General features: G+C 54.8%; 1 protein-coding gene across 2 annotated transcripts; it reads left to right on the top strand.

The window, feature by feature from the left end:
- The first annotated feature begins 754 nt into the window (after positions 1–754).
- On the top strand, positions 755–24,212 carry LOC140407156 (catenin delta-1-like). Of its 2 annotated transcripts, none has more exons than XM_072494837.1 (7): positions 755–900; positions 14,496–14,685; positions 15,573–15,684; positions 16,487–16,568; positions 18,686–18,727; positions 20,139–20,233; positions 24,095–24,212. In XM_072494837.1, the coding sequence occupies exons 1-7, from the start codon at positions 771–773 to the stop codon at positions 24,167–24,169; spliced, it is 726 nt and encodes a 241-aa protein (XP_072350938.1). In that variant the 5' UTR covers positions 755–770; the 3' UTR covers positions 24,170–24,212. The 2 variants fall into 2 exon arrangements, with proteins under 2 accessions (XP_072350938.1, XP_072350937.1); XM_072494836.1 differs by having other exon boundaries at positions 15,570–15,684.
- The last annotated feature ends 25 nt before the right edge of the window (positions 24,213–24,237 follow it).

The raw sequence follows: 24,237 nt of genomic DNA, 5'->3' as shown, positions 1-24,237 counted from the left end.
CAGCTGGAGTGTACAGCCCTGGCCGCGCACAGCTGGAGTGTACAGCCCTGATGCCGCCCGCACAGCTGGAGTGTACAGCCCTGGCCACGCACAGCTGGAGTGTACAGCCCTGGCCACGCACAGCTGGAGTGCACAGCCCTGGCCCCCGCACCCTCGGAAAGATACGATCAGACTGGGGCGGGTAGAGAGGGGAATTCACGAGAGGGGGTTGCCTCGCGCGGCGGGCGGGCCACCTTCCGCACGTTTGACTTTGGACCGTTTGCCGCAGGTTACGAGCTGCTGTACCAGCCCGAGGTGGTCCGTTGTCTACCTCTCCCTGATGAAGGAGTCAAAGAACCCGGCGGTACTCGAGGCGGTGGCTGGGGCCCTGCAGAACCTGTGTGCGGGCCCGCTGGACGGTGAGTTTGGCGGGGGTCGGAAGGAGGAGGGGTCGTGTTGCCCAAGAGAGGCCTGGTCTCCCAAGTAGAAGCTAAATTGAACAAACTGAGGGACTAATTAAACGGGGGCAGCTGATCGGCCGGTGATCTGACTGAATGGTCGAAGGGGCTGAAATGGCCTTGATGCTAGCACTGATGAGGGTGCGAGGGAATCGGACGAGTTGGTTGGGGGAGTGGGGGGGGGAGCGTCGGGGGACTGGATTGCAACTCGCCATGGGTGGGGCGGTTACCACTGCGTTTGGAGGGGTTATTGGATTGTTGAGTGCCCTCCGTCAGGATGTTGACCTTTTTCCCCCCCCTCCTCTTTCCCAGTATGGCCGCTACCTCCGATCGATGGTGCGACAGGAGAAAGGCTTGTCCAACATCGCTGAGCGTCTCACGCATGAAAACGACCGGGTGGTCAAGGCTGTGTCTGGCGCACTGCGCAACCTGTCCCTCGATGCCCGGAACAAGGAACTGATCGGTGAGTGGCATACTCCACACCTCGAGAGACAGAATCACCACTGATGTGGACCCAGCCACATTAATACTGTGGCTACCAGGGCAGGTCAGAGGCTGGGAATCCTGCGGAGAGTGACTCACCTCCTGACCCCCTCCCCCAAAGCCTGTCCCCCATCGACAAGGCACAAGTCAGGAGTGTGAGGGAAACTCTCCACTTGCCTGGATGAGCGCAGCTCCGACAACACTCGAGAAGCTCGACACCATCCAGGACAAAGCAGCCCCGCTTGATCGCTCCCCTTCCGCAAACATTCACTCTCCCCCCTCCCACCCCCCCCCATCCCTCTAATTCCCTAACTCTCCCATTGAAGACCATCCCTCTAATTCCCTAACTCTCCCATCGAAGACCATCCCTCTAATCCCCTAACTCTCCCATCGAAGACCATCCCTCTAATCCCCTAACTCTCCCATCGAAGACCATCGCTCTAATCCCCTAACTCTCCCATCGAAGACCATCCCTCTAATCCCCTAACTCTCCCATCGAAGACCATCCCTCTAATCCCCTAACTCTCCCATTGAAGACCATCCCTCTAATCCCCTAACTCTCCCATCGAAGACCATCCCTCTAATCCCCTAACTCTCCCATCGAAGACCATCCCTCTAATCCCCTAACTCTCCCATCGAAGACCATCCCTCAAATCCCCTAACTCTCCCATCGAAGACCATCCCTCTAATCCCCTAACTCTCCCATCGAAGACCATCCCTCTAATCCCCTAACTCTCCCATCGAAGACCATCCCTCTAATCCCCTAACTCTCCCATCGAAGACCATCCTCTAATCCCCTAACTCTCCCATCGAAGACCATCCCTCTAATCCCCTAACTCTCCCATTGAAGACCATCCCTCTAGTCCCCTAACTCTCCCATCGAAGACCATCCTCTAATCCCCTAACTCTCCCATCGAAGACCATCCCTCTAATTCCCTAACTCTCCCATCGAAGACCATCCTCTAATCCCCTAACTCTCCCATCGAAGACCATCCCTCTAATCCCCTAACTCTCCCATTGAGGACCATCCCTCTAATTCCCTAACTCTCCCATCGAAGACCATCCCTCTAATCCCCTAACTCTCCCATCGAAGACCATCCCTCTAATCCCCTAACTCTGCCATTGAGGACCATCCCTCTAATCCCCTAACTCTCCCATTGAAGACCATCCCTCTCGTCCCCTAACTCTCCCATCGAAGACCATCCCTCTAATCCCCTAACTCTCCCATTGAGGACCATCCCTCTAATTCCCTAACTCTCCCATCGAAGACCATCCCTCTAATCCCCTAACTCTCCCATTGAGGACCATCCCTCTAATTCCCTAACTCTCCCATCGAAGACCATCCCTCTAATCCCCTAACTCTCCCATTGAGGACCATCCCTCTAATTCCCTAACTCTCCCATCGAAGACCATCCCTCTAATCCCCTAACTCTCCCATCGAAGACCATCCCTCTAATCCCCTAACTCTCCCATCGAAGACCATCCCTCTAGTCCCCAAACTCTCCCATCGAAGACCATCCCTCTAATCCCCTAACTCTGCCATTGAAGACCATCCCTCTCGTCCCCTAACTCTCCCATCGAAGACCATCCCTCTAATCCCCTAACTCTCCCATTGAGGACCATCCCTCTAATTCCCTAACTCTCCCATCGAAGACCATCCCTCTAATCCCCTAACTCTGCCATTGAAGACCATCCCTCTCGTCCCCTAACTCTCCCATCGAAGACCATCCCTCTAATCCCCTAACTCTCCCATTGAGGACCATCCCTCTAATCCCCTAACTCTCCCATCGAAGACCATCCCTCTAATCCCCTAACTCTCCCATCGAAGACCATCCCTCTAGTCCCCAAACTCTCCCATCGAAGACCATCCCTCTAATCCCCTAACTCTCCCAGCGAAGACCATCCCTCTCGTCCCCTAACTCTCCCATCGAAGACCATCCTCTAATCCCCTAACTCTCCCATCGAAGACCATCCCTCTAATCCCCTAACTCTCCCATCGAAGACCATCCCTCTCGTCCCCTAACTCTCCCATCGAAGACCATCCCTCTAATCCCCTAACTCTCCCATCGAAGACCATCCCTCTAATCCCCTAACTCTCCCATCGAAGACCATCCCTCTCGTCCCCTAACTCTCCCATCGAAGACCATCCCTCTAATCCCCTAACTCTCCCATCGAAGACCATCCCTCTAATTCCCTAACTCTCCCACAGAAGACCTTCCCTCTCGTCCCCTAACTCGCCCATCGAAGACCATCCCTCTAATCCCCTAACTCTCCCATCGAAGACCATCCCTCTAATCCCCTAACTCTCCCATCGAAGACCATCCCTCTCGTCCCCTAACTCTCCCATCGAAGACCATCCCTCTAATCCCCTAACTCTCCCATCGAAGACCATCCCTCTAATTCCCTAACTCTCCCATCGAAGACCATCCCTCTCGTCCCCTAACTCTCCCATCGAAGACCATCCCTCTAATCCCTAACTCCCCCATCGAAGACCATCCCTCTAATCCCCTAACTGTCCCATCGAAGACCATCCCTCTAATCCCCAACTCTCCCATCGAAGACCATTCCTCTAATCCCCTAACTCTCCCATTGAAGACCATCCCTCAAATCCTCTAACTCTCCCATCGAAATCCATCCCTCTAATCCCCTAACTCTCCCATCGAAGACCATCCCTCTAATCCCCTAACTCTCCCATTGAGGACCATCCCTCTAATCCCCTAACTCTCCCATCGAAGACCATCCCTCTAATCCCCTAACTCTCCCATCGAAGACCATTCCTCTAATCCCCTAACTCTCCCATCGAAGACCATCCCTCTAATCCCTAACTCTCCCATCGAAGACCATCCCTCTAATCCCCTAACTCTCCCATCGAAGACCATCCCTCTAATCCCCTAACTCTCCCATCGAAGACCATCCCTCTAATTCCCTAACTCTCCCATCGAAGACCATCCCTCTAATTCCCTAACTCTCCCATCGAAGACCATCCCTCTAATCCCCTAACTCTCCCATCGAAGACCATCCCTCTAATCCCCTAACTCTCCCATCGAAGACCATCCCTCTAATCCCCTAACTCTCCCATCGAAGACCATCCCTCTCGTCCCCTAACTCTCCCATCGAAGACCATCCCTCTAATCCCCTAACTCTCCCATCGAAGACCATCCCTCTAATCCCCTAACTCTCCCATCGAAAACCATCCCTCTAATCCCCTAACTCTCCCATCGAAGACCATCCTCTAATCCCCTAACTCTTCCATCGAAGACCGTCGCTCTAATCCCCTAACTCTCCCATCGAAGACCATCGCTCTAATCCCCTAACTCTCCCATCGAAGACCATCCCTCTAATCCCTAACTCGCCCACCGAAGACCATCCCTCTAATCCCCTAACTCTCCCACAGAAGACCATCCCTCTCGTCCCCTAACTCTCCCATCGAAGACCATCGCTCTAATCCCCTAACTCTCCCATCGAAGACCATCCCTCTAATCCCCTAACTCTCCCATCGAAGACCATCCCTCTAATCCCCTAACTCTCCCATCGAAAACCATCCCTCTAATCCCCTAACTCTCCCATCGAAGACCATCCCTCTAATCCCCTAACTCTCCCATCGAAGACCATCCTCTAATCCCCTAACTCTTCCATCGAAGACCGTCGCTCTAATCCCCTAACTCTCCCATCGAAGACCATCCCTCTAATCCCCTAACTCTCCCTTCGAAGACCATCCCTCTAACCCCCTAACTTTCCCATCGAAGACCATCCCTCAAATTCCCTAACTCTCCCACAGAAGACCATCCCTCTAATCCCCTAACTCGCCCATCGAAGACCATCCCTCTAACCCCCTAACTTTCCCATCGAAGACCATCCCTCAAATTCCCTAACTCTCCCACAGAAGACCATCCCTCTAACCCCCTAACTTTCCCATCGAAGACCATCCCTCAAATTCCCTAACTCTCTCATCGAAGACCATCGCTCTAATCCCCTAACTCTCCCATTGAAGACCATCCCTCTAATCCCCTAACTCTCCCATCGAAGACCATCCCTCTAATCCCCTAACTCTCCCATCGAAGACCATCCCTCTAATTCCCTAACTCTCCCATCGAAGACCTTCCCTCTCGTCCCCTAACTCTCCCACAGAAGACCTTCCCTCTAATCCCCTAACTCTCCCATCGAAGACCATCCCTCTAATCCCCTAACTCTCCCATCGAAGACCATCCCTCTAATCCCCTAACTCTCCCATCGAAGACCATCCCTCTAATCCCCTAACTCTCCCATCGAAAACCATCCCTCTAATCCCCTAACTCTCCCATCGAAGACCATCCCTCTAATCCCCTAACTCTCCCATCGAAGACCATCCCTCTAATTCCCTAACTCTCCCATCGAAGACCTTCCCTCTCGTCCCCTAACTCTCCCACAGAAGACCTTCCCTCTAGTCCCCTAACTCTCCCATCGAAGACCATCCCTCTAATTCCCTAACTCTCCCATCGAAGACCATCCCTCTAATCCCCTAACTCTCCCATCGAAGACCTTCCCTCTCGTCCCCTAACTCTCCCACAGAAGACCTTCCCTCTAACCCCCTAACTTTCCCATCGAAGACCATCCCTCTAATCCCCTAACTCTCCCATCGAAGACCATCCCTCTAATCCCCTAACTCTCCCATCGAAGACCATCCCTCTAACCCCCTAACTTTCCCATCGAAGACCATCCCTCTAATCCCCTAACTCTCCCATCGAAGACCATCCCTCTCTTCCCCTAACTCTCCAATCGAAGACCATCCCTCTAATCCCCTAACTCTCCCATCGAAGACCATCCCTCTAATCCCCTAACTCTCCCATCGAAGACCATTGTTATGTGCCAGGGTTTAGAGAACCCAAAGTGTATCATGGAGTTCACCTGAGCCACAACTTTTACTAGATTGTGGTATGGGGAGCACACGGCCCACTCTCCAGGTGTGGGACAGCAGAAATGGAAAAGTATTTTTCAAAGCAAAACAATGTTTATTCTATGAATTAAGTGAACCTTTTTAAAACAAACAGTGACCATCTTAGCAACCATCAATTCAAATACAACCCCCAAAGAACACTAAGTAATCTTAATAACTTCCCAAACAACATCCAGAAGACAAAAGAAACCCCTTTTAACAGAAGCACATCAGGTTTACATTCCCGACTGAGAACATTTATAATTCACCAAATGATCAAGAGATAGTCTTTTCACGGCAGAGAGATCAACAGTACACCGGCTCTGTCTGGCTTCAGCTCCAACACTGAAAACGAAACTAAAACACACCCTGCAGCAAACAGCCTAAAACAAAAGTAAAAAGCTGACAGACAGCCCAGCTCCACCCACTCTCTGACATCACTGCAGTAATATGAGCAGCCAAACATTTCTTAAAGCGACATTCTCATGACACCATCCCTCTCGACCCCTAACTCTCCCATCGAAGACCATCCCTCTAATGCCCTAACTCTCCCATCGAAGACCATCCCTCTAATGCCCTAACTCTCCCATCGAAGACCATCCCACGAATCCCTGAACTCTCCCATCGAAGACTATCCCTCTAATCCCCTAACTCTCCCATCGAAGACCATCCCACGAATCCCTGAACTCTCCCATCGAAGACCATCCCTCTAATGCCCTAACTCTCCCATCGAAGACCATCCCTCTAATCCCCTAACTCTCCCATCGAAGACCATCCCTCTGGTCCCCTAACTCTCCCATATAAGATCATCCCTTCGTCCCCCAACTCTCCCATCCAAGACCATCCCCCTCGTCCTCCTAACTCTCCCATCGAAGACCATCCCTCTAATCCCCTAACTCTCCCATCGAAGACCATCCCTCTGGTCCCCTAACTCTCCCATATAAGATCATCCCTTCGTCCCCCAACTCTCCCATCCAAGACCATCCCTCTCGTCCCCTAACTCTCCCATCGAAGACCATCCCTCTCGTCCCCTAACTCTCCCATCGAAGACCATCCCTCTAATCCCCTAACTCTCCCAGCGAAGACCATCCCTCTAATCCCCTAACTCTCCCATCGAAGACCATCCCTCTCGTCCCCTAACTCTCCCATCGAAGACCATCCCTCTCGTCCCCTAACTCTCCCATCGAAGACCATCCCTCTAGTCCCCAAACTCTCCCATCGAAGACCATCCCTCTAATCCCCTAACTCTCCCATAGAAGACCATCCCTCTCGTCCCCTAACTCTCCCATCGAAGACCATCCCTCTAATCCCCTAACTCTCCCATCGAAGACCATCCCTCTCGTCCCCTAACTCTCCCATATAAGATCATCCCTTCGTCCCCTAACTCTCCCATCGAAGACCATCCCTCTAATCCCCTAACTCTCCCATCGAAGACCATCCCTCTCGTCCCCTAACTCTCCCATTGCAGACCATCCCTCTAATCCCCTAACTCTCCCATCGAAGACCATCCCTCTAATCCCCTAACTCTCCCATCGAAGACCATCCCTCTGGTCCCCTAACTCTCCCATCGAAGACCATCCCTCGAATTCCCTAACTCTCCCACAGAAGACCATCCCTCTAATCCCCTAACTCTCCCATCGAAGACCATCCCTCTAATCCCTAACTCTCCCATCGAAGACCATCCCTCTAATCCCCTAACTCTCCCATCGAAGACCATCGTGATAGTGAGATGAGGAATAGGGAGAGAGAGCATTTAAACACGTGGCTACAGGGATGGTGCAGGCGGGAGGGTTTCAGATTTTTGGATAACTGGGGCTCTTTCTGGGGAAGGTGGGACCTCTACAGACAGGATGGTCTACATCTGAACCTGAGGGGCACAAATATCCTGGGGGGGAGATTTGTTAGTGCTCTTTGGGGGGGTTTAAACTAATGCAGCAGGGGCATGGGAACCTGGATTGTAGTTTTTGGGTAAGGGAGAATGAGAGTAGAGAGGTCAGGAGCACAGATTTGACGTCGCAGGAGGGGGCCAGCGTTCAGGTAGGTGGTTTGAAGTGTGTCTACTTCAATGCCAGGAGTATACGAAACAAGGTAGGGGAACTGGCAGCGTGGGTTGGTACCTGGGACTTCGATGTTGTGGCCATTTCGGAGACATGGATAGAGCAGGGACAGGAATGGATGTTGCAGGTTCCGGGGTTTAGGTGTTTTAGTAAGCTCAGAGAAGGAGGCAAAAGAGGGGGAGGTGTGGCGCTGCTAGTCAAGAGCAGTATTACGGTGGCGGAGAGGATGCTAGATGGGGACTCTTCTTCCGAGGTAGTATTGGCTGAAGTTAGAAACAGGAAAGGAGAGGTCACCCTGTTGGGAGTTTTTTATAGGCCTCCTAATAGTTCTAGGGATGTAGAGGAAAGGATGGCGAAGATGATTCTGGATATGAGCGAAAGTAACAGGGTAGTTATTATGGGAGACTTTAACTTTCCAAATATTGACTGGAAAATATATAGTTCGAGTACAATAGATGGGTCGTTTTTTGTACAGTGTGTGCAGGAGGGTTTCCTGAAACAATATGTTGACAGGCCAACAAGAGGCGAGGCCACGTTGGATTTGATTTTGGGTAATGAACCAGGCCAGGTGTTGGATTTGGAGGTAGGAGAGCACTTTGGGGACAGTGACCACAATTCGGTGGCGTTTACGTTAATGATGGAAAGGGATAAGTATACACCGCAGGGCAAGAGTTATAGCTGGGGGAAGGGCAATTATGATGCCATTAGACGTGACTTGGGGGGGATAAGGTGGAGAAGTAGGCTGCAAGTGTTGGGCACACTGGATAAGTGGGGCTTGTTCAAGGATCAGCTACTGCGTGTTCTTGATAAGTATGTACCGGTCAGACAGGGAGGAAGGCGTCGAGCGAGGGAACCGTGGTTTACCAAGGAAGTGGAATCTCTTGTTAAGAGGAAGAAGAAGGCCTATGTGAAGATGAAGTGTGAAGTTTCGGTTGGGGCGATGGATAGTTACAAGGTAGCGAGGAAGGATCTAAAGAGAGAGCTAAGACGAGCAAGGAGGGGACATGAGAAGTATTTGGCAGGAAGGATCAAGGAAAACCCAAAAGCTTTCTATAGGTATGTCAGGAATAAGCGAATGACTAGGGAAAGAGTAGGACCAGTCAAGGACAGGGATGGGAAATTGTGTATGGAGTCTGAAGAGATAGGCGAGATACTAAATGAATATTTTTCGTCAGTATTCACTCAGGAAAAAGATAATGTTGTGGAGGAGAATGCTGAGCCCCAGGCTAATAGAATAGATGGCATTGAGGTACGTAGGGAAGAGGTGTTGGCAATTCTGGACAGGCTGAAAATAGATAAGTCCCCGGGACCTGATGGGATTTATCCTAGGATTCTATGGGAGGCCAGGGAAGAGATTGCTGGACCTTTGGCTTTGATTTTTATGTCATCATTGGCTACAGGAATAGTGCCAGAGGACTGGAGGACAGCAAATGTGGTCCCTTTGTTCAAAAAGGGGAGCAGAGACAACCCCGGCAACTATAGACCGGTGAGCCTCACGTCTGTAGTGGGTAAAGTCTTGGAGGGGATTATAAGGGACAAGATTTATAATCATCTAGATAGGAATAATATGATCAGGGATAGTCAGCATGGCTTTGTGAAGGGTAGGTCATGCCTCACAAACCTTATTGAGTTCTTTGAGAAGGTGACTGAACAGGTAGACGAGGGTAGAGCAGTTGATGTGGTGTATATGGATTTCAGCAAAGCGTTTGATAAGGTTCCCCACGGTAGGCTATTGCAAAAAATACGGAGGCTGGGGATTGAGGGTGATTTAGAGATGTGGATCAGAAATTGGCTAGCTGAAAGAAGACAGAGGGTGGTGGTTGATGGGAAATGTTCAGAATGGAGTACAGTCACAAGTGGAGTACCACAAGGATCTGTTCTGGGGCCGTTGCTGTTTGTCATTTTTATCAATGACCTAGAGGAAGGCGCAGAAGGGTGGGTGAGTAAATTTGCAGATGATACTAAAGTCGGTGGTGTTGTCGATAGTGTGGAAGGATGTAGCAGGTTACAGAGGGATATAGATAAGCTGCAGAGCTGGGCTGAGAGGTGGCAAATGGAGTTTAATGTAGAGAAGTGTGAGGTGATTCACTTTGGAAGGAATAACAGGAATGCGGAATATTTGGCTAATGGTAAAGTTCTTGAAAGTGTGGATGAGCAGAGGGATCTAGGTGTCCATGTACATAGATCCCTGAAAGTTGCCACCCAGGTTGATAGGGTTGTGAAGAAGGCCTATGGAGTGTTGGCCTTTATTGGTAGAGGGATTGAGTTCCGGAGTCGGGAGGTCATGTTGCAGCTGTACAGAACTCTGGTCCGGCCGCATTTGGAGTATTGCGTACAGTTCTGGTCACCGCATTATAGGAAGGACGTGGAGGCTTTGGAGCGGGTGCAGAGGAGATTTACCAGGATGTTGCCTGGTATGGAGGAAAAATCTTATGAGGAAAGGCTGACGGACTTGAGGTTGTTTTCGTTGGAGAGAAGAAGGTTAAGAGGAGACTTAATAGAGGCATACAAAATGATCAGGGGGTTGGATAGGGTGGACAGTGAGAGCCTTCTCCCGCGGATGGATATGGCTGGCACGAGGGGACATAACTTTAAACTGAGGGGTAATAGATCTAGGACAGAGGTCAAAGGTAGGTTCTTTACGCAAAGAGTAGTGAGGCCGTGGAATGCCCTACCTGCTACAGTAGTGAACTCGCCAACATTGAGGGCATTTAAAAGTTTATTGGATAAACATATGGATGATAATGGCATAGTGTAGGTTAGATGGCTTTTGTTTCGGTGCAACATCGTGGGCCGAAGGGCCTGTACTGCGCTGTATTGTTCTATGTTCTATGTTCTATCTCTCTGGTCCCCTAACTCTCCCATATAAGATCATCCCTCTCGTCCCCTAACTCTCCCACAGAAGATCATCCCTCTCGTCCCCTAACTCTCCCATCGAAGACCATCCCTCTCATCCCCTAACTCTCCCATCGAAGACCATCCCTCTCATCCCCTAACTCTCCCATCGAAGACCATCCCTCTGGTCCCCTAACTCTCCCATATAAGATCATCCCTTCGTTCCCTAACTCTCCCACAGAAGATCATCCCTCTCGTCCCCTAACTCTCCCATCGAAGACCATCCCTCTGGTCCCCTAACTCTCCCATCGAAGACCATTCCTCTAATCCCCAACTCTCCCATCGAAGACCATCGCTCTAATCCCCTAACTCTCCCATCGAAGACCATCGCTCTAATCCCCTAACTCTCCCATTGAGGACCATCCCTCTAATCCCCTAACTCTCCCACAGAAGATCATCCCTCTCGTCCCCTAACTCTCCCATCGAAGACCATCCCTCTGGTCCCCTAACTCTCCCATCGAAGACCATTCCTCTAATCCCCAACTCTCCCATCGAAGACCATCGCTCTAATCCCCTAACTCTCCCATCGAAGACCATCGCTCTAATCCCCTAACTCTCCCATCGAAGACCATCCCTCTCTTCCCCTAACTCTCCCATCGAAGACCATCGCTCTAATCCCCTAACTCTCCCATCGAAGACCATCCCTCTCGTCCCCTAACTCTCCCATCGAATACCATCCCTCTCTTCCCCTAACTCTCCCATCGAAGACCATCGCTCTAACCCCCTAACTCTCCCATCGAATACCATCCCTCTCTTCCCCTAACTCTCCCATCGAAGACCATTCCTCTAATCCCCTAACTCTCCCATCGAAGACCATCGCTCTAATCCCCTAACTCTCCCATCGAAGACCATCGCTCTAATCCCCTAACTCTCCCATCGAAGACCATCCCTCTCTTCCCCTAACTCTCCCATCGAAGACCATCCCTCTAATCCCCTAACTCTCCCATCGAAGACCATTCCTCTAATCCCCTAACTCTCCCATCGAAGACCATCGCTCTAATCCCCTAACTCTCCCATCGAAGACCATCGCTCTAATCCCCTAACTCTCCCATCGAAGAGCATCCCTCTAATCCCCAACTCTCCCATCGAAGACCATCCCTCTCGTCCCCTAACTCTCCCATCGAAGACCATCCCTCTAATCCCCTAACTGTCCCATTGAAGATCATCCCTCTCGTCCCCTAACTCTCCTATTGAAGACCATCCCTCTCGTCCCCTAACTCTCCCATCGAAGACCATCCCTCTAATCCCCTAACTCTCCCATTGAAGATCATCCCTCTAATCCCCTAACTCTCCCATCGAAGACCATCCCTCTAATCCCCTAACTCTCCCATCGAAGACCATCGCTCTAATCCTCTAACTCTCCCATCGAAGACCATCCCTCTAATCCTCTAACTCTCCCATCGAAGACCATCCCTCTAATCCCCTAACTCTCCCATTGAAGACCATCCCTCTCGTCCCCTAACTCTCCCATCGAAGACCATCCCTCTAATCCCCTAACTCTCCCATCGAAGACCATCCCTCTAATCCCCTAACTCTCCCATTGAAGATCATCCCTCTAATCCCCTAACTCTCCCATCGAAGACCATCCCTCTCTTCCCCTAACTCTCCCATCGAAGACCATCCCTCTAATCCCCTAACTCTCCCATTGAGGACCATCCCTCTAATCCCCTAACTCTCCCATCGAAGACCATCCCTCTAATCCCCGAACACTCCCATTGAAGACCATCCCTCTAATCCCCTAACTCTCCCATCGAAGACCATCCCTCTAATCCCCGAACACTCCCATCGAAGACCATCCCTCTAATCCCCTAACTCTCCCATCGAAGACCATCCCTCTAATCCCCGAACACTCCCATCGAAGACCATCCCTCTAATCCCCTAACTCTCCCATCGAAGACCATCCCTCTAATCCCCGAACACTCCCATCGAAGACCATCCCTCTAATCCCCTAACTCTCCCATCGAAGACCATCCCTCTAATCCCCTAACTCTCCCATCGAAGACCATCCCTCTAATCCCCTAACTCTCCCATCGAAGACCATCCCTCTAATCCCCTAACTGTCCCATCGAAGACCATCCCTCTAATTCCCTAACTCCCCCATCGAAGACCATCCCTCTAATCCCCTAACTCTCCCATCGAAGACCATCCCTCTAATCCCCTAACTCTCCCATCGAAGACCATCCCTCTAATCCCCTAACTCTCCCATCGAAGACCATCCCTCTAATCCCCTAACTGTCCCATCGAAGACCATCCCTCTAATTCCCTAACACTCCCATCGAAGACCATCCCTCTAATCCCCTAACACTCCCATCGAAGACCATCCCTCTAATCCCCTAACTGTCCCATCGAAGACCATCCCTCTAATTCCCTAACACTCCCATCGAAGACCATCCCTCTAATCCTCTAACTCTCCCATTGAAGACCATCCCTCTAATCCCCTAACTCTCCCATCGAAGACCATCCCTCTAATCCCCTAACTCTCCCATCGAAGACCATCCCTCTAATCCCCTAACTGTCCCATCGAAGACCATCCCTCTAATTCCCTAACTCCCCCATCGAAGACCATCCCTCTAATCCCCTAACTCTCCCATCGAAGACCATCCCTCTAATCCCCTAACTCTCCCATCGAAGACCATCCCTCTAATCCCCTAACTCTCCCATCGAAGACCATCCCTCTAATCCCCTAACTGTCCCATCGAAGACCATCCCTCTAATCCCCTAACTGTCCCATCGAAGACCATCCCTCTAATTCCCTAACTCCCCCATCGAAGACCATCCCTCTAATCCCCTAACTCTCCCATTGAAGACCATCCCTCTAATCCCCTAACTCCCCCATCGAAGACCATCCCTCTAATCCCCTAACTCTCCCATCGAAGACCATCCCTCTAATCCCCTAACTCTCCCATCGAAGACCATCCCTCTAATTCCCTAACTCCCCCATCGAAGACCATCCCTCTAATCCCCTAACTCTCCCATCGAAGACCATCCCTCTAATCCCCTAACTCTCCCATCGAAGACCATCCCTCTAATCCCCTAACTCTCCCATCGAAGACCATCCCTCTAATCCCCTAACTGTCCCATCGAAGACCATCCCTCTAATCCCCTAACTGTCCCATCGAAGACCATCCCTCTAATTCCCTAACTCTCCCATCGAAGACCATCCCTCTAATCCCTAACTCTCCCATTGAAGACCATCCCTCTAATTCCCTAACTCTCCCATCGAAGACCATCCCTCTAATCCCCTAACTCTCCCATCGAAGACCATCCCTCTAATCCCCTAACTCTCCCATCGAAGACCATCGCTCTAATCCCCTAACTCTCCCATCGAAGACCATCCCTCTAATCCCCTAACTCCCCCATTGAAGACCATCCCTCTCTTCCCCTAACTCTCCCATCGAAGACCATCCCTCTAATCCCCTAACTCTCCCATCGAAGACCATCGCTCTAATCCCCTAACTCTCCCATCGAAGACCATCCCTCTAATCCCCTAACTCTCCCATCGAAGACCATCCCTCGAATCCCCTAACTCTCCCATCGAAGACCATTGCTCTAATCCCCGAACACTCCCATTGAAGACCATCCCTCTCTTCCCCTAACTCTCCCATCGAAGACCGTCGCTCTAATCCCCGAACACTCCGATGTGAAGGTCCCATACAGGTTTGTGCGGTGGGTGCTGTATCTAATTGGTGTTTTATTGATTCCTGTTTCCAGGGAAACACGCGATGCCCAATCTAATCGACAATTTGCCCGGGGGCCAGGATGGCTCCCGGTCTCGGAGTGAGGACACAGTGGTCTCGATTCTCCAAACTATTAATGAGGTGGTCATCGACAATGTGGAGGCCGCAAAGAAGTTGAGAGAGATGCAGGGTGTGGAGAAGCTTGTACTGATGAAGAAATCCAGGTAGGCCGGGACACCGGAAGGGAGCCAAACCCCTTCCCATTCACCTCCATTGTACATATTTCCAAAGGATCAACTCCCTTCCAATCACTCCCATTCTATACAATCCCTGAGGGGGCTGAATGGGGCCTCCTCCTGTTCCTGTGTAACAGGCTGGAGAAGGGGCTGAATGGGGCCTCCTCCTGTTCCTGTGTAACGGGCTGGAGAAGGGGCAGAATGGGGCCTCCTCCTGTTCCTGTGTAACAGGCTGGAGAAGGGGCTGAATGGGGCCTCCTCCTGTTCCTGTGTAACAGGCTGGAGAAGGGGCTGAATGGGGCCTCCTCCTGTTCCTGGGTAACAGGCTGGAGAAGGGGCTGAATGGGGCCTCCTCCTGTTCCTGTGTAACGGGCTGGAGAAGGGGCTGAGTGGGGCCTCCTCCTGTTCCTGTGTAACAGGCTGGAGAAGGGGCTGAATGGGGCCTCCTCCTGTTCCTGTGTAACGGGCTGGAGAAGGGGCTGAATGGGGCCTCCTCCTGTTCCTGTGTAACAGGCTGGAGAAGGGGCTGAATGGGGCCTCCTCCTGTTCCTGTGTAACAGGCTGGAGAAGGGGCTGAATGGGGCCTCCTCCTGTTCCTGTGTAACAGGCTGGAGAAGGGGCTGAATGGGGCCTCCTCCTGTTCCTGTGTAACAGGCTGGAGAAGGGGCTGAATGGGGCCTCCTCCGGTTCCTGTGTAACAGGCTGGAGAAGGGGCTGAATGGGGCCTCCTCCTGTTCCCGTGTAACGGGCTGGAGAAGGGGCTGAATGGGGCCTCCTCCCTGTTCCTGTGTTACTGGCTGGAGAAGGGGCTGAATGGGGCCTCCTCCAGATGTGCTCACTGTATTGATTTTGATGTCCTTGACTCTGTCTAGCAGCCGCACTGAGAGAGAGATCAGAACTGTGGGAACCGTTCTCCAGACCTTGTGGGGCTATAAGGAGCTGAGGAAACAGTTGGAGAAAGATGGTTGGAAGAAAACAGACTTTCAGGTAACGGTGTTAGATTTGCCCGGTGGGGTTGGTGTGGGTGGGTTGGGGGGAGTCGGAGCGGGGTCTCGATTGGCCTGGGAGAGGGGGGTGATGGAACGGCAGAGGTTAAAATTGGAAGTTCTTCCCACGACACTATGACCGTGGTCACCTTCATGAGGAGTGAGGCTGTTCTCCTCAGCGGAGGAGGTTGAGGTGGGGGGCGGGGGGGGGGGGGGGGGGGGAGAGTGAATCGAGTCGTCCCGAATCGGGAAGGGTTTCCCGCGGAGGGGATGAGGAAACAGTGCCTCCGGTGGGTAGGAGGAGGGGGGGGGGGGGGGGGGGACACGTATTGAAGCGAATGGGGACGGGATCCAGAGGGAGGGGGTGGAGAGGAGGGAGAAATGTTTTTTTTATTTATTTAACGGGAGCGCTCAAACTGAAGGATCGCGTGCGTCAATACTTGGAATTTATTCGGCCCCTGGAGTCTGCAGTGTCCGTCTGAACGCCCCCCCCCCCCCCCCCTCGCTATCCCCGTACGCCAGCGCAGTGATCACGGCCAATCCCCCTGACCTGCACGTCTTTGGACTGTGGGAGGAAACCGGAGCACCCGGAGGAAACCCACGCACACACGGGGGAGGACGCGCAGACTCCGCACGGACAGTGACCCGAGCCGGGAATCGAACCCGGGACCCTGGAGCTGTGAGGCAGCAGTGCTAACCCACCGTGCCGCGGAAAACTATCAGGTTTATTTGGGAGGTTGATCGCCGGATTAAATGGCCACGTGTTGCTGCTGTACTCGTCTCATGGACTGTATCTGATTCAGACGGTGAGCACTAACCGGGGACCGGCGGGGAATATGTACGATGACAGCACACTCCCACTGATCGAGAGAAAGCAGCCTGGAGGTAAGGGCACAGGTCGCTCACCGAGTTGTGGGGGAAGCAAGGATTCAGCGAGAGCGGGGCAGGTTGGAGGGTAGTTCGGTGGGGGGTGGGGGTCTTGAGTCTCACTGGGGTTTGGGGGGAGTCTCCGCCCTTGCCCTGAGATCTCAGGGCACACCAGCACGGGAGGTCGCTCGGGGAGAGGGGGTCGGGGGTCGCTCGGGGAGAGGGCGTGGGAGGTCGCTCGGGGAGAGTGCGTGGGAGGTCGCTCGGGGAGAGGGCGTGGGAGGTCGCTCGGGGAGAGGGCGTGGGAGGTCGCTCGGGGAGAGGGCGTGGGAGGTCGCTCGGGGAGAGGGCGTGGGAGGTCGCTCGGGGAGAGGTCGTGGGAGGTCGCTCAGGGAGAGGGCGTGGGAGGTCGCTCGGGGAGAGGGCGTGGGAGGTCGCTCGGGGAGAGGGCGTGGGAGGTCGCTCGGGGAGAGGGCGTGGGAGGTCGCTCGGGGAGAGGGCGTGGGAGGTCGCTCGGGGAGAGGGGGTGGGAGGTCGCTCGGGGAGAGGGCGTGGGAGGTCGCTCGGGGAGAGGGCGTGGGAGGTCGCTCGGGGAGAGGGCGTGGGAGGTCGCTCGGGGAGAGGGTGTCGGAGGTCGCTTCGGGAGGGGGCGTCAGAGGTCGCTCGGGGAGAGGGAGTGGGAGGTCGCTCGGGGAGAGGGCGTGGGAGGTCGCTCGGGGAGAGGGCGTGGGAGGTCGCTCGGGGAGAGGGCGTGGGAGGTCGCTTGGGGAAGGGGCGTCAGAGGTCGCTCGGGGAGAGGGAGTGGGAGGTCGCTCGGGGAGAGGGCGTGGGAGGTCGCTCGGGGAGAGGGCGTGGGAGGTCGCTCGGGGAGAGGGTGTGGGAGGTCGCTCGGGAGAGGGTGTGGGAGGTCGCTCGGGGAGAGGGCGTGGGTGGTCGCTCGGGGAGAGGGCGTGGGAGGTCGCTCGGGGAGAGGGCGTGGGAGGTCGCTCGGGGAGAGGGTGTCGGAGGTCGCTCGGGGAGAGGGCGTGGGAGGTCGCTCGGGGAGAGGGCGTGGGAGGTCGCTCGGGGAGAGGGCGTGGGAGGTCGCTCGGGGAGAGGGCGTGGGAGGTCGCTCGGGGAGAGGGCGTGGGAGGTCGCTCGGGGAGAGGGCGTGGGAGGTCGCTCGGGGAGAGGGCGTGGGAGGTCGCTCGGGGAGAGGGCGTGGGAGGTCGCTCGGGGAGAGGGCGTGGGAGGTCGCTCGGGGAGAGGGCGTGGGAGGTCGCTCTGGGAGAGGGGGTCGGGGGTCGCTCGGGGAGAGGGCGTGGGAGGTCGCTCGGGGAGAGGGCGTGGGAGGTCGCTCGGGGAGAGGGTGTCGGAGGTCTTTCGGGGAGAGGGTGTCGGTGTTCGCTCGGGGAGAGGGTGTCGGAGGTCGTTCGGGGAGAGGGTGTCGGTGTTCGCTCGGGGGGAGGGTGTCGGAGGTCTTTCGGGGAGAGGGTGTCAGAGGTCGCTCGGGGACAGGGCGCGGAGGTCGTTCGCGGAGAGGGTGTCAGAGGTCGCTCGGGAGAGGGTGTCGGAGGTCGTTCGGGGAGAGGGTGTCGGTGTTCGCTCGGGGCGAGGGTGTCGGAGGTCGTTCGGGGAGAGGGTGTCAGAGGTCGCTCGGGGACAGGGCGCGGAGGTCGCTCGGGGAGAGGGTGTCAGAGGTCGTTTGGGGAGAGGGCGCGGAGGTCGCTCGGGGAGAGAGCGGGGAGGTCGCTCGGGGGGAGGGTGTCGGAGGTCGCTCGGGGACAGGGCGGGGAGGTCGCTCGGGGGGAGGGTGTCAGAGGTCGCTCGGGGACAGGGCGCGGAGGTCGTTCGGGGAGAGGGTGTCGGTGTTCGCTCGGGGGGAGGGTCGGGAGATCCCCCCCCCATGCCCCCTTGCTCTGAATTCCCGCTGTCACCCTCATCCCAAATGGCCTCCAACAACCCAATCTCCGACATGCTCCCCCCGAACCCCAGTGTGACCTCGGACGCCCTCCCCCTAATCGCTTGGGGTTTGGGAGATGCCGAGCACTCTGCGGGAAACTGGGAAGCAGTCTGGAATCGCACAGGCCTTTGTCCTGGTGGTGCTGTTTTTCTATCCTCCTGTAAATTAAATTGACATTTTCTGCTCTTTGCAGGAGAGAAAAGGGAGATGATCCCCATGGATGACCTCGGACCAGGTTTGTACTGTTCACTGACCCTTACCCTGGGGGAGCGAGAGGCTGCTGTCTCCCTCACTCTGTGACCCTTACCCTGGGGGAGCGAGAGGCTGCTGTCTCCCTCACTGTGACCCTTACCCTGGGGGAGCGAGAGGCTGCTGTCTCCCTCACTGTGACCCTTACCCTCACACTGTGACCCTTACCCTGGGGGAGCGAGAGGCTGCTGTCTCCCTCACTCTGTGACCCTTACCCTCACACTGTGACCCTTACCCTGGGGGAGCGAGAGGCTGCTGTCTCCCTCACTCTGTGACCCTTACCCTCCCACTGTGACCCTTACCCTGGGGGAGCGAGAGGCTGCTGTCTCCCTCACTCTGTGACCCTTACCCTCCCACTGTGACCCTTACCCTGGGGGAGCGAGAGGCTGCTGTCTCCCTCACTCTGTGACCCTTACCCTCACACTGTGACCCTTACCCTGGGGGAGCGAGAGGCTGCTGTCTCCCTCACTCTGTGACCCTTACCCTCACACTGTGACCCTTACCCTCACACTGTGACCCTTGCCCTCACACTGTGACCCTTGCCCTCACACTGTGACCCTTGCCCTCACACTGTGACCCTTGCCCTCACACTGTGACCCTTGCCCTCACACTGTGACCCTTACCCTGGGGGAGCGAGAGGCTGCTGCTGGCCTTCATTGCCAGAGGACTTGAGTAAGCCGGGTGGGGAGGGGTCTTTGATTATGCTGCCCGCTTTCCCCAGGCAGCGGGAGGTGTAGATGGAGCCAATGGATGGGAGGCTACTCTCTCTCCCTTTAGCTCCTCTCTTCCTTCAGCTACTCTCTCCCTTTAGCTATTCTCTCCCTTTAGTTACTCTCTTCCTTTTAGCTACTCTCTCCCTTTAGCTACTCTCTCCCTTTAGCTACTCTCTTCCTTTAGCTACTCTCTTCCTTTAGCTACTCTCTTCCTTTAGCTACTCTCTCCCTTTAGCTACACTCTCCTTTTAGCTACTCTCTCTCCCTTTAGCTACTCTCTCCCTTTAACTACTCTCTTCCTTTTAGCTACTCTCTCCCTTTAGCTACTCTCTTCCTTTAGCTACTCTCTTCCTTTTGTACGTTCTTATAAAAGCTACTGCGATCTGTTCTTTTAACTGTCCATTCAAGAACTTTTTGACCTGGTCTCCCTCTTTCCCCTCCCCCCCCCCCCCCCCCCCCCTCACACTCCTTGCTTCAAAACCTATTACCTATCCGCCCAATTTTCATTTCATTTCTATGTAAGGGGTCGTGCCTGAAACCTTAACCTTTGTCTCTCTGGTCCCCGTCGGCACTGCCACCGGGTTCAGCGTTTCTACCAACACCCCCCCCCCCCCCTCCCCCCGGACACACGCCCTGCTGTAGATTTGCTGAACCTCCTGTGCCTCTCTCTCCCCCTCGCTCCAGATGGTTACTCCACGCTGGATCATCGGGAGCGTAATCGCACACTGGACCGCACCCTGGACCGATCGGGGGACTACAGTGAGCGGGAACCATTGAAGGTGGGTGCCGTGCCTGTCCTCCTGTCCGTCTCCTGTTGCCTTGGCAACCCTCCAATCGCTCTTCAGCCTTTCCCACTGTAAATGGAGGGGAGGATTTATAATTTTTTCTACTCTTTTTATTATTGTCACAAGCTGCAGTGAAGTTGCTGTGTAAATCCCCTCGTCGCCACATTCCGGCGCCGGTCCGGGTACACGGAGGGAGAATTCAGAACGTACAATTCACCCGACAAGCCCGTCTTTGGGGACTTTGCGGGCGGAAACCGGAGCCCCCGGAGGAAACCCGCGCAGACACGGGGGAGAACGCGCAGACCCCGCGCAGACAGCGACCCAGGGCCGGGACTCGAACCCCTGACCCTGGAGCTGTGAAGCAGCAGTGCGAAGCACTGTGCCACCCGATGAACTGGCTGCACAGTGACCTGCGTTGACGCAAGACGGTGAAAAAGGTCGAGCGACCTTGTTTGGTCCCAGTGCTCCGGTACCCCATCTCTCACACCCCCCCCCCCCCGGGCAATCCGCCAGCGCAGGGTGGTCCTCGTCGCTGTGACCCCAACAGTGTCCCCACACTGCGGGCAGGATGAATCACGTTGGATGATTCTTCTGTAGCCTCCGCTCGAGCAGATGGAGATCGCCGTCTAGACGCCGCCTCCGGATTATAGCACCCAGGCTACCAGGGCAGGTCAGAGGCTGGGAATCCTGCGGAGAGTAACTCCCCTCCTGACCCTCCCCAAAGCCTGTCCACCATCGACAAGGCACAAGTCAGGAGTGTGAGGGAAACTCTCCACTTGCCTGGATGAGCGCAGCTCCAACAACACTCGAGAAGCTCGACACCATCCAGGACAAAGCAGCCCCGCTTGATCGCTCCCCTTCCACAAACATTCACTCCCCCCCCACCGACGCACAGTGTCAGCCGTGTGTCCCATCTACAAGATGCACTGCAGCAACTCACCGAGGTTCCTCAGGCAGCACCTTCCAAACCCACGCCCACCTCCATCTAGAAGGACAAGAGCAGCAGATACCCGGGAACCCCCCCCCCCCCCCCCCCACCTGGAGGTTCCCCTCCGAGTCACTCCCCCCCCCCGACTGGGAAATATATCGGCCGTTCCGTCACTGTCGCCGGGGCAACATCCTGGAACTCCCTCCCTAACAGCACAGTGGGTGTACCTACACCTCAGGGACGGCAGCGGTTCGAGAAGGCAGCTCCCCACCACCGACCCGAGGGGCAATTAGGGATGGCCCAGCCACCCGTTTCCCATGAACAACTCTTTGAAAGAAGGACTTTGTGTCACCCTTTGAAGACCGTGTAGTTTGGTGCCGCAGTGGGTTAGCACTGCTGCCTCACGGCGCCGAGGTCCCGGGTTCGATCCCGGCCCCGGGTCACTGTCCGCGTGGAGTTTGCACATTCTCTCTCTTTATTTTTAATGAATTTGGTGGACTCAATTCATTTTTTTCCAATTAAGGGGCAATTTAGCGTGGCCAATCCACCTCCCCCTGCACATCTTTGGGTTGTGGGGGCGAAACCCACGCAGACACGGGGAGAATGTGCAAACTCCATAGATTATCATACAATTTGCAGTGCAGAAGGAGGCCATTCGGCACATCGAGTCTGCACCGGCTCTTGGAAAGAGCACCCTACCCAAGCCCACCCCCCCCACCCTATCCCAATAACCCCCACCCAACATTAAGGGCAATTTTGGACACGAAGGGCAATTCACCACGGCCAATCCACCTAACCCGACAGTGACCCAGAGCCGGGATCGAACCTGGGACCTCGGCCAAGGGCCAGCACAGATGTGACGGATTGAACGGCCTCGACCTCTGCTTTTGCCTCTGTGCGAAGGTCGGAGCCACGTAAGGAGGTACTCGGACATGTGGCTAAAAACTTGGCCAAAGAGAGGCGTGACGTCAAGGAGAGAGAGAGAGAGAGAGAGAGAGAGAGAGAGAGGTGGAGAGATTTAGAGAGGAAATCCCAGAGCTCAGGAGGCCAGGCGGGTAGAGGCACGGGAGTCAATGGGGGGCAATTCAAATCGAGGGAGGCTCAAGAGGCCGGAATTGGAGCAGCTCAGAAATCTTGGAGGGTCGAAGGAGGTTACAGAGATGGGGAGGGTTGTAGGGGCTGGAGGAGGTTACAGAGATGGGGAGTGTTGTAGGGGCTGGAGGAGGATACAGAGATGGGGAGTGTTGTAGGGGCTGGAGGAGGATACAGAGATGGGGAGTGTTGCAGGAACTGGAGGAGGTTACAGAGATAGGGAGGGGTGTAGGGGCTGGAGGAGGTTACAGAGATAGGGAGGGGTGTAGGGGCTGGAGGAGGATACAGAGATGGGGAGTGTTGCAGGAACTGGAGGAGGTTACAGAGAAAGGGAGGGGTGTAGGGGCTGGAGGAGGTTACAGAGATAGGGAGGGTTGTAGGGGCTGGAGGAGTTTACAGAGATAGGGAGTGTTGTCGGGGCTGGAGGAGGTTACAGAGATGGGGAGAGTTGTCGGGGCTGGAGGAGGTTACAGAGATAGGGAGGGTTGTAGGGGCTGGAGGAGGTTGCAGAGATAGGGAGGGTTGTAGGGGCTGGAGGAGGTTACAGAGATAGGGAGGGTTGTAGGGGCTGGAGAGATTACAGAGATAGGGAGGGGTGTAGGGGGCGGAGGTGGTTACAGAGGTGGGGAGGGTTGTAGGGGCTGGAGGTGGTTACAGAGATAGGGAGGGTTGTAGGGGGCGGAGGTGGTTACAGAGATGGGGAGGGTTGTAGGGGCTGGAGGAGGTTGCAGAGATAGGGAGGGTTGTAGGGGGCGGAGGTGGTTACAGAGATGGGTAGGGTTGTAGGGGCTGGAGGAGGTTACAGAGATAGGAAGGGTTGTAGTGGCTGGAGGTGGTTAAAGAGATAGGGAGGGGTGTAGGGGCTGGAGGAGGTTACAGAGATGGGGAGGGTTGTAGGGGCTGGAGGAGGTTACAGAGATGGGGAGGGTTGTAGGGGCTGGAGGAGGTTACAGAGATAGGGAGGGTTGTAGGGGCTGGAGAGGTTACAGAGATAGGGAGGGGTGCAGGGGGCGGAGGTGGTTACAGAGGTGGGGAGGGTTGTAGGGGCTGGAGGTGGTTACAGAGATAGGGAGGGTTGTAGGGGGCGGAGGTGGTTACAGAGATGGTGAGGGTTGTAGGGGCTGGAGGAGGTTACAGAGATAGGGAGGGTTGTAGGTGCCGGAGGAGGTTACGGAGATAGGGAGGGTTGTAGGGGCTGGAGGAGGTTACGGAGATCGGGAGGGGTGTAGGGGCTGGGGGAGGTTACAGAGATAGGGAGGGTTGTAGGGGCTGGAGGAGGTTACAGAGATAGGGAGGGTTGTAGGGGCTGGAGAAGGTTACAGAGATGGGGAGGGGTTGAGGGGCTGGAGGAGGTTACAGAGATGGGGAGGGGTTGAGGGGCTGGAGGAGGTTACGGAGATAGGGATGGGTGTAGGGGCTGGAGGAGGTTACAGAGATGGGGAGGGTTGTAGGGGCTGGAGGAGGTTACAGAGATAGGGAGGGGTGTAGGGGCTGGAGGAGGTTACAGAGATGGGGAGGGTTGTAGGGGCTGGAGGAGGTTACAGAGATGGGGAGGGTTGTAGGGGCTGGAGGAGGTTACATAGATAGGGAGGGTTGTAGGGGCTGGAGGCGGTTACAGAGATAGGGAGGGTTGTAGGTGCTGGAGGAGGTTACAGAGATAGGGAGGGGTGTAGGTGCTGGAGGAGGTTACAGAGATGGGGAGGGGTGTAGGGGGAGGGGTTTTGTATCCTGTGCATGGTGGAATTGGCTGACTGGCCTCAGTTTTCATTAACGCTGTGTGATCATCCTAACTTTCACTGATTCATTCACTAATTCAGCATGTCTGCCACTCACAGGGAGACCCATACCGAATCAATACTAACATGGACAGCCGAGGCAGTTTTGGGCTAGTGGAAGCCTACCACGATTAAATCCCTAACATAAGCATGTGCCTGGTACGTTTTAACAGCAGCTAGCTGCTCTATGTGGATATAGTACT

This window comes from Scyliorhinus torazame, unplaced genomic scaffold, assembly GCF_047496885.1.
Source record: "Scyliorhinus torazame isolate Kashiwa2021f unplaced genomic scaffold, sScyTor2.1 scaffold_1234, whole genome shotgun sequence".
Taxonomy (NCBI): Eukaryota; Metazoa; Chordata; class Chondrichthyes; order Carcharhiniformes; family Scyliorhinidae; genus Scyliorhinus; species Scyliorhinus torazame.
Note: the sequence above shows the minus strand (reverse complement) of the source record. Positions and strands in the feature narration are given on the sequence as shown.